Raw genomic sequence first — 14054 nt, 5'->3', positions numbered from 1 at the left:
TCCTCCAGAGACTCCCACCCGAGTTCCTGAAGCATTTCCGTAACACTCGCGTGATGATCAAACCTACCAGTAACACATCTAGCAGCCCGCCTCTGAATTGCTTCTATGTCCTCCCTCAATCCGACCTTATAGGGATCCCAAACGCTCGAGCAGTAGTCAAGAACAGGTCGTATTAGTGTTTTATAAGCGGTCTCCTTTACAGATGAACCACATCTTCCCAAAATTCTACCAATGAACCGAAGACGACTATCCGCCTTCCCCACAACTGCCATTACATGCTTGTCCCACTTCATATCGCTCTGCAATGTTACGCCCAAATATTTAATCGACGTGACTGTGTCAAGCGCTACACTACTAATGGAGTATTCAAACATTACGGGATTCTTTTTCCTATTCATCTGCATTAATTTACATTTATCTATACTTAGAGTTAGCTGCCATTCTTTACACCAATCACAAATCCTGTCCAAGTCATCTTGTATCCTCCTACAGTCACTCAACGACGACACCTTCCCGTACACCACAGCATCATCAGCAAACAGCCGCACATTGCTATCCACCCTATCCAAAAGATCATTTATGAAGATAGAAAACAACAGCGGACCTACCACACTTCCCTGGAGCAATACCGGCCATGACCTCCTCCTCCTGAGTGGATGCACACATATTCCCCGAACTCTTGCGGGACTTAGTAAGAATGTCTTCCACGAGTAATGAGTGTGTTGGGGGTGGGACACTACGAATGTAGTGTGTGGACATACAAGGTGAGAATGAGAGACTCGCGGGAGGCGTGAGCGAGATAGTCCCTGCAGTCGCAATATGCTCTGTGCCCTCGGTGGCTCGGATGGATAGATCGTCTGCCATGTAAGCAGGAGATCCCGGGTGCGAGTCCCGGTCGGGGCACACATTTTCACCTGTTCCCGTTGATGTATATCAACGCCCGTTAGCAGCTGACGGTAAGTGAAAATTTGTGAACGCGTCTCATGTTGCATAATGCATTTAAATGTAAGCACTAGTACTGTTATGAATCAATGAATCATCCGCTCACATACATTGAACAACACCAAGCAGTTGTGGTATAACAGTTCTGGGCTCGCTGAGTGTGGCAGCAGTTTGAAACCGACAACAGTCGAAACGATGTGTTCCGGATAGTCCCGACTTAACGGTCAGTACTTGTGAGCCGATGGCCAACATACCGCACCACCATAACTCGTCTTTTGGGGGCTTGGAAAATAGTAATTTATGTAGATTACCAATTAATAGGAATATCGGTAGATGTATGGCTCGATGTGGCACCCCACAAGGTTAGTATTGGCTCTCCAGCAAAACATTTTGGGAGTCACTGTCTTGTAATATTGCACAGACGCTCCGGGCACCGTCTCCTCATGTGATCTGAAATCTTGACCTGATGATAGTTACTGTAACCGAAATCAGTTACCTCCAGTAAAGCGAAAACAATACTATTCAAATTGGTACCTTTGTTTTTATACCCAGTAGAATTGCTGAAGTTGCAGATGAAAAAATTCTTGACACTAAAAGTACTTCCGTTTTGTACAGCGCCAATTCCTGCCAATTCGGCTACCTCGCAGCTATTTACAGCCATTCATGGACGCCGTGTTCCCAAGCAGTGGCATTTTTATGGATGACAAAGCGCCTTTCACCAGGCCATAGTTGTTCACCGTTGATTTGAAGAACATTCTGGACAGTTCGAGCGAATGATTTGGCCACCCAGATTGCCCGACATGAATCCCATCTAACTTTTATGGGACGTAATAGAGAGATCATAGAGCTAGCCAATACATACGTCCTGCAAAGAAAGGAATACCGGTAATCTAGTATTGCCTTTCAGCAATCTTATCGAAATGGCTCAATGTGGATAACCATTAGAGATCATTTTCTCTAATAGATATTGCCGGCCGGTGTGGCCGAGCGGTTCTAGGCTCTTCAGTCTGGAACCGCGCGACCGCTACGGCCGCAGGTTCGAATCCTGCCTCGAGCATGGATGTGTGCGATGTCCTTAGGTTAGTTAGGTTTAAGTTGTTCTAAGGGACTGACGACCTCAGATGTTAAGTCCCATAGTGTTCAGAGCCATTTGAACCATTTTATTCTAGTAGATATTAAATTTGGGCTACACGTTCTCGCTCTGTTTTATAATAACAATCTTTCTAACAGTGAGAAATAAACACTTCTTTTTCAGTAGTTCTAATGTCGCGTTCTGGACGTATAATCTAGTAACTCTGCTGTCATCAATATACACGTCGATGGCAACCTTTATCCAGGTCTAGGTAGAAAGGAGATGACATCTTTATTTCTCTCTTGCCTCCTCCTTATGGGCGAAGAGTGGAGGAATGGACATGCAAACGTGACACATTGATGTGTTTCGTTCATAGAATGAACTATTGAAATTAGTAGTAGTTCATTACTGCGTTTCAGTATAATTCTACACGAAAACTAGCTCTGAAAAAGAATCACATCCAGCATTCATGGCTTGCGCGTATCTGCTGTCTGTTCTAAAACTGAATGCGTCCTGTGACTTAAATATATTGTGCTAAATAAAGATCTGTGATTTTTGCTTTCAAATCCTTAAACTGTTGCATAAACATTCATTTCAGACACAATAATGGATCTTATTATACCTTCTCTCTGATTCGCACTTGAGAATGTGGTTTCGGCAGGCAGTTACCGCATCTGTTTCTTCCTCGCAAGCGGACTCATTTCCAAGAACAGATTTGTTACTAAGTTGACAAATGTATTCAGGTAGCATTGCTTTCTGAAGGGGTGGACGGAAAAACCTTTTCTTTGTCGTGAAGGGTATTATTACGTGCGGTCTGCGAACAAGGAGAGCAGTAATGACGGCAACAATAGACAGACAACTGCCAGGTCATTTCGCTTCCTGACAACGCACACACATGCGTGATCTGTGGCGGCAGCGGTGGGGGACGGGTCTCCTTACTGCCAGAACGTTTTGTGCACGCTAACCCTGCCAAGAGACCGTGAATCGTCACGCGCTCATTTTGTGCAGCTCTTCTTTTACAGTTGCTGTAACTGATGAGAGAACTATGTTTGCTAGATGATATTTGCCAGTAAAATACCCGGTCCAGCTGTAGTCATTCCGTACAAAAAGTACAATCAAGTAGCAGCTAACTCTGCAGCCGGAACGTAGCTGCATTGTTTTTTCTTTGTTTACATATTAGCAACACCGCAAACAAGTAAAAGGTTTGACGGTTTACAGTGTAAGAAATTTTGGTAATTTCCAAGAATGATTGCCTATCGAAGTTTGAGGGGCCTAAACGATACATATCGAACGTACGATAGTAAATCGATTATAGAAGTCTCGTGGCGCGCGTTATGAGTATGTTTCAAGTCGTCACTACAGCAACGACAAAAGAAAAGCGTTAGAGAAGCGCTTGTAAATTCAAAGGAGACGACTTACCTTACTCGTCGTCGGTGTTATCGTCTTGTGACAGTCCGTATGATGTATAAGCTACAGGGGCAATTCCTTTTTTCCCGTAGCCAGAGTAAATTCTGCCAATATCGCGTAGGAATATCGGCAGAGTCGCATGCGTCGACCTACCGCTGCAAACGCAAGTTGTGGGAGTATAGGTACTGGAACAAGTACAGTTTGTTCTTCTGTCCTGGACGTCCTTCTGTTTTTATTGTAGACTTGACAGACTTCCACAGCCGTTCTATATGCTGGGTGTGGACACTGGCGTCATCCGAAGAGACGAACTCCACAGAGTGGTTCATGAATTCGTGGTCGAACCCTTCCGCTATCAGACTCTGGTACGACTGAAACCCGTCTGTGAAGACTTTTGTTCCAGGCAATATGAAGTGTTTTATGAGACGCACTGAAGTCACCTTGTCTCAGGACAATACCCTCACAACGAAACACTTGCGGCAGTCTCTTTCTATCCCGCAGAAAACCCTAATATGATCTACTTCTTTTTTAGAAGGTCGTCCTCTATAGTTCTTTCGTCCGGCAAATATGAGATTCGTCTACTTCTACTATTTTATTCGGTCCACCAATTGGCACACTTGTCATTTGTCACTACCACGTAACACAGCTCTCGGCAAAACCGGAAATAGTTACACACGGTATTTGCCGGTAACTCAGTTTCTCTTGCTGTGGCTTGCAACGTGTAATCTCGAATCCAGCACGATACAAAATTACGTTCGTCTGAATCGATAATTTGGAGGACTCGAACCATGTATTTTTCCTGATGCTGGTTCGCTGTCCGCAATGAAATTGCAACGGTATCTGTGTCCACACTCCTCTCACTAAATATTACAGACTTCGTAACACCACAGTCAACACAGTCCCTCCTTTCCTCGTCCGGTAGAAGTCCATATTTCCGACAAAAAATCCAACATTTGTCTATGCTGGATATGCATGGAATTAGTTTTCCATGTCAGACAATCCGCAGAAGAAACATGAGAAGCAGCAGACATTACACTCGCTATCAACAGAAACCGTTTGGGTTTCTCAATCAAATCACAAATTATTACGGCGGGAATGTAATGTACACGCACTGAAGAAACAACGGAAAACTGATAAAAATGACGGTCGCAAACAATTAATCATAACGCGCGCCACGAGACTTACATAATCGATTTACTATCGCACGTTAGATATGTATCGTTTTTTACCACTCCAAATTCGATAGGCAATCTTTCTTGGAAATAACGTAGCTGCATTGTTTTTTCTTTGTTTACATGTTAGCAACGCCGCAAACAAGTAAAAGTTTTGACGGTTTGCAGTGTAAGCAATTTTCATCTGTATTTTGTGTGGATAAAAGCACTTACAAAAAAAAATGCACATATATGACCTAAGGTGCCCGTCCCTGTTTCAGGTGGTTCTGTCACGTAGACGATGACAACTACGTGAATGTACCACGGCTGGTGCGCGTCCTGTCGGGGTACAACCCGCAGCAAGACTGGTACCTCGGCAAGCCCAGCATTCGCGCGCCACTTGAGATCCTCAACAGGGACAACACCGCTGTAAGTACTTCAGCTCGCTACTCAAGTGTGTGCGTGTGCGTGTGCGTAAAGCATGATATTTCCATAGACAACGCATCCTGTATAACAGACAGAGAAATAAATTTGGTGCCCGCCGCGGTGGTCTAGCGGTTCTAGGCGCTCAGTCCGGAACCGCGCGACCACTACGGTCGCAGGTTCGAATCCTGCCTCGGGCATGGATGTGTGTGATGTCCTTAGGTTAGTTAGGTTTAAGTAGTTCTAAGTTCTAGGGGACTGATGACCACAGATGTTAAGTCCCATAGTGCTCAGAGCCATTTGAACCAAACAAATTTGGTGGGAACTTCGACGAGTGAACAAGAGAGGAACACCCTAAGTAGTTGCTATATCTTCGTGTTGTAAGATTTAAAAAAGAAATGGAATGGATTTCCTTGCATGAAACGATATTTCAGACGGGAAGTGGCTATACATACCGAGAAACACAAAGACGACACCTTACCTCGTAGCAACGAGACTTGCACATTTTAGAGACGGGACAGAAAGAAGCGCATGCCGGTGTTGGTTTAGCACTTTGCTGGTTGGTTTGAGCGCACTTCGAAACCTACACATTCTTTCCTCTGTTCTTTAACGAAGGCAGGAAGGCCGGAATCTATGGCGAGATTGAAATTTACACAACAATGTTCGTTGGTAACGACCTGCCAAATACTTGACAAGTTGTCTGCAGCTATCGCGGCGTCATCCAGGAGTGGCTCAGGGAATTCGTAGAAAATCTAACAAGCATAGTCACGGGAGAGGACAGGCGTCCTGTCAGGCTGAAGCTGAGGCGGCTGTCATGAGCGTTCCAAACGTTTTAAGATGTTCATTTGCTCTCATTAATTTGCTTTTAAGACGTCATTTTTTTAAAAAAAAAAAGACAACCTTACAAATATATTAGTACATCTCATATTTCCAACATCAAATTATTTGTGGTTCACTGGTGCTTAACCTCGTAACATGGTACTTACGAGGAATTGAGGAGGCAATGATTTCCATTCTTAACGTGTGCTGTACATTTATAACTCTTCATTCTTATTATAGAGCAAATACTTCGCTAACATTCTAAAACACCTGGAATTTAGCATTAAAGATAAGTGGCTATAGGTTCCGATACTCCAGGAGTGATTTACTACTTGCAATATTTCGAAAGCCAGACTATACGGTATTCCTGAAGACCCTTGTTACCTGGTAGGCAGTTCGACACCGGTTACATATAACCTCCGTCCCGGGAAGGATTCCAGTTCGTCGCCAGCACTGGAAGGTAAGCGTATAGATTAGCAACAGCTCGTGTCGGCAGAACGTAATAACGAACCTATCGCCGTATCAAGGCTCCTAAACGAACTTAAATAGGCATTATGATCACAAATGTTCGTGAAAATCGAAACAGTTCATACGTGCCTAATTTACTGAAAACATGGTAGCGTTGGGGCGGTAAGTCACCTCTGGTTTAACGAACAGGTCACTAGTTTCCTCAGTGACACCTTCGTGTAAGTATGCAAAATATACTTGACCAACAGCACTTAACAGCACTTCGCACGCGACTGTACGTAATTACAGATAAAGACAAAACTTATTACGCAAGTGAGGTGGAGCTACCGTTTGACACGCATCCTAACTCGCGTTCTCTCGAGGCAGTTGTCTGTCACCCCCCACTTCTAGCTTCCATTGTCTACAGTGACGTCAGACAATAAACTTCAATATTGTTTTCCCTTCTTGTAAATATAGGTTGCTCCAGTGCAGACACGTACGTAACAATACTTGAAGTAATTTTCCACCCAAGTTAACTTTTCCATAACGTAATTTTATGATGGACATATTTTCCTTCCGTGATCTGCGCAGCCTGGGATGGGTCCTTCAGTTCAGCGCCAAGGAGTGTCTGCTACTGCAGACTGCGTCGGACTTTAAGTTGTTGCCCCTTTTGCCTTCTTTGTAGATTTCACGACAGCACGTTGCAAGCTCCCGCCACAGTGATTTGACGTTTTCGGCCTCCGTCTCACCACACCATGCGACAATGGCTGCTTGCGGCCATCGCCCACTACGTCAATTCTGACTATCGCTCACAGTCAGAACTGAAATATCTCACGATCCCAAGCTTAGATCAGGATGCGATCATACCACTCTCTGTCCAATAAAGGGCCGCACTAATACAACTTGTGTTCTTATTTCTTACCTTAGCTGACTGGGAACTTTCACGTGAGCGAAGTCAGTGAGAGGACATTGTCGCTGGCACTTCTAAAGTAGAGCAGGATGATGGCGGAAACGTTGGTTATATTCAGTGACTTAATATGTAACTTCACGTGTCACCATACCCGGGAAGCTACACAGAGGCGCCAAAGAAACTGGTATAGACATGCGTATTCAAATACAGATATATGTGGACAGGCAGAATACGGCGCTGCGGTCGGCAAAGCATGTATAAGACAAGTGTCTAGCGCAGTTGTTAAATCGGTTACTGCTGCTACAATGGCAGGTTACCAAAATTTGAGTTGGAACGTGGTGTTAGTCGGCGCACGAGCGATGGGCACAACATCTCCGAGGTAGCTATGAATGGGGTTTTTCCCGTACGATCATTTCGCGAGTGTGCCATGAGTATCAAGAACACGGCAAAACATCAAATCTTCGACAGAGCTGCGGCCGAGAAAAGATCCTCCAAGAACGGGACCAACGACGACTGAAAAGAATCCATCGAAGTGACAGAAGTGCAACCCTATCGCAAATTGCTGCAGATTTCAATGCTGGGCCATCAACAAATGTCAACGTGCGAATCATTCAACGAAACATCATTGATACGGGCTTTCGGTGCAGAAGGCCCCTTGATGGCAGCACGACACAAAGCTTTACGCCTCGCCTGGGCCCGTCAACACCGCCATTGGACTGTTGAAGGCTGGAGACATGTTGCCTGGTCGGGCGAATCTCATTTCAGATTGTATCGAGCGGATGGACGTGTACGGGAATGGAGACACCTTTATGAATCCATGGACTCTGCACGTCGGCAGGGGATTTTTCAAGCTGGAGAAAGCTCTGTAATGGCGTGGGGCGTGTGCAGTTGGAGTGATATGCCACCCCTGACACGTCTAGATACGACTCTCACCGGTGACACGTACGTAAGCATCCGCTCTGATCACCTGCATCTGTTCGTGTCCATTGTGCATTCCGATGGACTTGGGCAATTCCAGCAGGACAGTGCGACACTCCTCACGTCCAGAATTGCGACAGAAACACACTTCTGATTTAAGCACTGTCGCTGGCCTCCAAACTCGCCAGATATGAACGTTATTGAGCCTGGGATGCCTTGCAACGTGCTGTTCAGATGAGATCTCCACCCTCTCGTACCCTTACGGATTTATGGACAGCCGCCGGCCGGTGTGGACGAGCGGTTCTAGGCGCTTCAGTCTGGAACCGCGCGACCGCTACGGTCGCAGGTTCGAATCCTGCCTCGGGTATGGATGTGTCTGATGTCCTTAGGTTAGTTAGGTTTAAGTAGTTCTAAGTTCTGGGGGCTGATGACCTCAGAAGTTAAGTCCCATAGTGCTCAGAGCCATTTGAACCATTTGTGGACAGCCCTGCGGGATTCATGGCGTCAGTTCCCTCCAGCACTAGTTCAGACACTAGTCGAGTCCGTGCCACGTCGTGCCGCGGCCCTTCTGCTTGCTCGCTGGGGCGCTACACCATATTAGGCTATAATCACGGAAGCCTACATCAGCGTTTTCCATGCTGATCAGATTTACATGCTAACGTAGTTTCAGAGGCTTCTCGGCCGTTGTGGATGCCCTACTACGATGAAGATGGTTAGGACGACACACGCTCCATTTGTAGGACAGTCTTCTCCCTCATACGGAGATTGCGTGCTTGAGTTCGCTAGAGAAACAACAGATCACAATTGAGAAACGACAGTGAATAAAGTTCCGTATTTTTCCTATTGCCTACTAGTGAACAGGTTGAAGTTGAGCGCGGATACTGCTGTCGCAAATACCCTACATGGAGGCAGCTGTAGTGAGAACCATTGGGAGGTAGGATTGTAGTTGGGGAGAGGTCAGCGATTTTGCGCGCGGCTTTACGTCGCTTGTAACAGCCGCTGTTATTGGCGCGACCGCAGAGCTGCAGGTGCCGGGTCGGGCTGTTATTGTTTTTCCCGGTGACGCAACGCAGCGGCCGCAGCATTCCCACAGCAGTCGGGGCTGGGCGTGGCAATGCGAGCGCCTGCCCGCGGCGGCCGCAGCCGCGCTCACATGCACACACGTGGCTGGCCGGCACCGCGTAACGCAATCACAGCGTCGCTGCCCCGCGCGCTCCTCTGTTTTTGTAGGCCCGCGGCCGAAAGGTGAGCCTTGTCTTGTGGTTTTATTATGTCTCTAAACAACGCCCTCGAAACTCTGTTTTTGTTCGGTACGTGATAGATTTCAGTTTGTACAGCCGCCGCGTACTTCGGCCACGCTCTGCCTGCGACTGTCTGTACTGCAAACCTTTATGACTTCTGCGAGCCTGACCTGATGCAGTTCCAACCTGTCATCTTAGACGGTTCTGTATTTCAATCGGTGAAAGCGAACCCTTCGGAAGCCACTTTCTGTCTGTCTGTCAGTCCGTCTGTCTGCCCGTCAGCAAACATCCCAATTTTTAGGGACCCTAAAAACGTACTTGTCAAATACTAAGGTCTACGATCGCTTTGCGATGTAAAAAATTAAGCTTCTAAGGCAAAGCCATATATGTTAAGTATACTGATACTGACCCACCAAAAACTATACAGGGTGAAAAATATTTAAACCGACAAACTCTGGGAGCTTATAGGGGACACCAAAACAAATACTTCCCCTAATGTCATTTTTTCCTATGAGCAGTATTTAAACCGGTAGAGGAAGATTTCTCTGGCGGCAAATTAATGGAACCAACAAAGACTTTTCCATTTTTTTATGACCAAGAGACAACGACTAGGTAGCAGATACGGCCCAATTAAACAGTCTCCAACAACACCGACCTACACATTAACGAAGAACCGCACTTGATGAGCGCTAGTAACTGTTGCATGTGGGTTATCCTCACTCCAAACATGCGAATTGTGCTTGTTGAAGACTCCATCACGCACGAACGTTGTTTCATCGGTAAACGACACATAGGATGGAAATGTAGGATGCATTTCACACTGTTCCAAGTACCACTGCGAAAACTGTGCTCTGGGTGGATAATCAACTTGTTCCAGGTTGTGGACACGCTGTAAGTGAAATGGACGTAACAATTGCTCTCGAAGGACTGTTCTTACTTTCGTATGATTCGTCCCCATGTGACGTGCAATTGCACGAGTGCTGATTGAAGGATCCCGCTCCACATGCTGCAAGACAGCTTCCTCAAATTGCAGCGTTCTTACCGTCCGACGGCATCCCTGTCCAGGTAATCTGCTAAATGGCCTGGTCTCACGCAGACGTTGGTACACAGCATCAAATGTCGTATGATGCGGGATACGGCGATTAGGATATTGTTGTTGATAAACCCGCTGTGCAGCTCGTCCGTTGTGGTGCGCTATGTAGTACGCACCAACCATATCAGTGTACTCACTCTAGGTGTATTGCTCCATTAGTAAACAGAGACAATGCGCTACTACAGTGGTGGACAGCAGTTGCCTACAACTGAAGATCGTAATAAGGCCTCTATCAACTGAAGAGCTTAATACGGCCTCCAACGGTTGAAATAATCCTCGTAGGAAAAAATGACATTAGGGAAAAATATTTGTTTTGATGTCCCCTAAAACCTTCCAGAGTTTGTCGGTTTAAATACTTTCAATCCTGTAGATCCTATAGATAAACTATATGTATCTACACTTATACTAATAGTAAAACAGTAAGGTCTGTCCGTCTGGCCATACTAATCACCAAAACCGCTAGACGAATTTTCGTGGCATTTCCACACGTAACCTGATCTTAGCGTCGTGCAGCGTATAAGCTTTATTTCATCAAAATCAGAACACGGAGGAAAAGAAATAGTAATTTAAACTTTTATCTAAAATCGTCTGCTCAGCTTAGTAGTTCAGACGTTTAATAATCAAGGCGTAGTACACCAAAGAACTAATAGACGGCACTCTTATTTTCGTAGCACCCCAAAGAATCAATAGATGGCGCTGTTGGTTTTTTCAACTTAGTCACAGATGTATTTTCCGAAGTTTAAGTCAGTAACAGAATTAAGCACCGCACTCTTATTTTTACGAATATAAACTAACAGCGAATTTACTTGCGAGGATATACGGATTTACTAATTATTCTTTATGCGTTAAAAACTTAACGACATTGCTTTGCCGCTTTCGATAGGTTTTATTTATATTCTTTGCTAGGAGAAAAGAATTTATTAAGTACGTTTCGTGATTTGGGTGCCCACTCATTACATTTCGATATAGTTTTGTTTTCGGATTGAAATACCTAGAAAACGGTCGAATCTCTCGGAATACACTAGAACGCCTAAAAGGCTGAGGATTTCGCGCTCTCAAGAATCCACTCGAGTTTGTGAACGGTTCCTGACAAGCTTACGTTATGACATTACGATAAAGCATAAGGCCAGACGCTGCGTGTTGCGGGCATAGACTTCGTGCCCGGGTAACGCCCGGTTCATTAGATAGCAATTAAGAGGGCGAGTCCTACTCCAACGTGTCAAATATTTTTGTATCTGTAGAAATATTAAAGCTCTCCTGATGATGCAGTGGAGCAATGACTGATGGTTAAAGCATGAAAACATGTACCGAGAAAACCTTAAATTTCAAATGTCCTTGATATTCGATTATCTAAGAATGCGAGAATGGTAGTAGTCCTGCTATGGTTACTTAACCATAAGAAAGTGTATTGTCTCGTATTAAAACAGTGATTTTCGTTTCTGTTGACCCGCCTTCATTTAAAATTTTTGATTACGTTTTCGGAGAAACTGAGTTTCAACGACTGAGGTCTACTAACTGTTCTGGACCTTCTTCTTCAGCTAGTAGTGCTATTCTGAAGATGGCCTGTGACTAGTCCGAAACCCGTCATTTTAAATAAAATAACCATTGCGATCTAGAGTTTTTCACTAATGTTATCCACCGTCATTTTATATTAAACAATACGATCGGTACAAGGATGACAAAAAGTATCACCACAAGGCAGAAACAACAAACCTTCTTTCTTGAACACCTTCCACCTTACCACTATCTCAACGAATGTTTAATAGTTGATGTGCGTGATATATAAAAAACATACAAAAAATATTCGCTAGAACTCTTCTCCCTGCACAGTAAAACTTGCATTAATTTACTTTGTTATTCATACAGAAAAGTGCATTAAATACTGTCTCGTGCTACCCTATAGATCAATTACGTTCACTAAAATTTCTTATTCACATTTGCTTGTTTCACTGACTACATCCAGAGTGTCACTTTCCAAATTAAGATAGGTTTCGTGCTGTGCTACAGATCAGTCGGTTCTCATAAGAAAAGGTTTCCAGGGGCTGCCGTAACACCCAGACAGACAAATCACCCACCTCCACCCTTCACGAAAACAACACCGTAAGTACAACCCTTCGCTAACAGCAAGGAAAATACGTGGCAAAATATCGTGTTCGCTGAATTGTGTAGGTACTTAATCGAAACATACACAAATGTTCCCCTAGTGAGGAATAAAAATCACAAAGAGCAACGTCCACCACATTGTCTAATGACATCTAGCTACATTCGTTGCTTTCTAAGCTGGAGAAGGTTTTCAACAAAAGAGCTTTCATCAGAAAGCAAGTCAGCGTTACAAAATAGGTATTTTTCACTTGTCAAACAGTTGTTTTTCAATTATAGGCAGCAAAAATATGGAATATATATTTAGAGAATGCAACATTGTTTCCAATTGATTTCCTTCTCAGTAATTTAAAATTACGGGTGGTAAGTAAAAATAGATTCAGTCCCTGGCGCTTATATATAAAAAATGAAAGTTCGCCATTGGTCTTGGGTGACGTGATAAAAAAGAGCACCGCTACTGGAGTGTGCCAAATATTCCTGCTTTCCATACTTCACATAAGAGTCGCCTTTGATCGTTACTCTAAATGTTACAGTCCCGTGTAACATTCATATTTTGAGCTGGAAGGATTTGGTGGAAAAAAGATAATGGTGGAGTGAGTAGAATTTGTGGTAGGACAAAAAAGTGCTCGTTACTATGACGTCAACCGAACCCTGGGTTTCCGAGAGGAAACAGGTCTGTACGATGTCGCGACTCAGCGGTCTGGTACCACATCCGCCGGTCTTGGTTCTGCTCCGTGAGCCATCCATTTCACTTCTTCATTTTCCCTGTCACCGTTGAAGCGATCATTATGCTTTCCTGAAGAACTTCGTGGGCTAATCGTAAATAAAGTAGCTGTGGCCTGTGAATCTGAAGAGAAGGCGTTGGTAGTGTCTGAACGCCTTACTATGTGGAGGAGACAGCCATAGAGACCGCAGTGTGTTTACTTTTTATATGTATTTCTCTTACAGCCCACAATCTCGGGAATGTCGATCCTATTCGCGTAAAGAGTGTATTCAGCCAGCTAATTGAAAGTAATATCAGACTTAATAGCAGCCGGCCAGGATGACCGAGCGGTTCTAGGCGCTACAGTCTGGAACCGCGCGACCGCTACGGTCGCAGGTTCGAATCCTACCTCGCGCATGGATGTGTGTGATGTCCTTAGGTTAGTTAGGTTTACGTAGTTCTAAGTTCTAGGGGACTGATGACCTCAGCTGTTAAGTCCGATAGTACTGAGCCATTTGAACCATTTGAACTTAATAGCAAAATATTGACTGGCACCGAGGGCTAGCAGCAGACTCAGCGATTCTGAAGGCGAAGGAATGACACTGCTGCTACTAGTTCATTGCAGCCTGACATAGTCCGGAATAATATCTTCTGTTCTGTCGATAGTTTTCTGAAGCAGAGCTAGTTTGAACGTGTTACATTTGCGGCGATAAAGTCTCGCATAACCGTTCAGCGTGGACTTCGATTGTAGATATGCTGACGGGGGAAACTCCCCATCGCACCTCCCTCAGATTTAGTGGTAAAGTGGCCCATTGGATTGCCTGTCAAAAA

The 14054-nt window shown here is 44.7% G+C and overlaps 1 protein-coding gene across 1 annotated transcript in view; it reads left to right on the top strand.

The window, feature by feature from the left end:
• LOC126485332 (fringe glycosyltransferase) overlaps positions 1-14054 on the top strand; it is a 653108-nt gene that overhangs the window by 498066 nt on the left and 140988 nt on the right. The window contains exon 6 of the mRNA XM_050108865.1: positions 4851-4998. Coding sequence (XP_049964822.1) covers positions 4851-4998 — 148 coding nt within the window. The remainder of the gene's footprint in view (positions 1-4850; positions 4999-14054) is intronic.

This window comes from Schistocerca serialis, chromosome 1, assembly GCF_023864345.2.
Source record: "Schistocerca serialis cubense isolate TAMUIC-IGC-003099 chromosome 1, iqSchSeri2.2, whole genome shotgun sequence".
NCBI lineage: Eukaryota > Metazoa > Arthropoda > Insecta > Orthoptera > Acrididae > Schistocerca > Schistocerca serialis.
The sequence above is the reverse complement of the archived record's forward strand: the minus strand, read 5'-3'. Positions and strand labels throughout refer to the sequence as shown.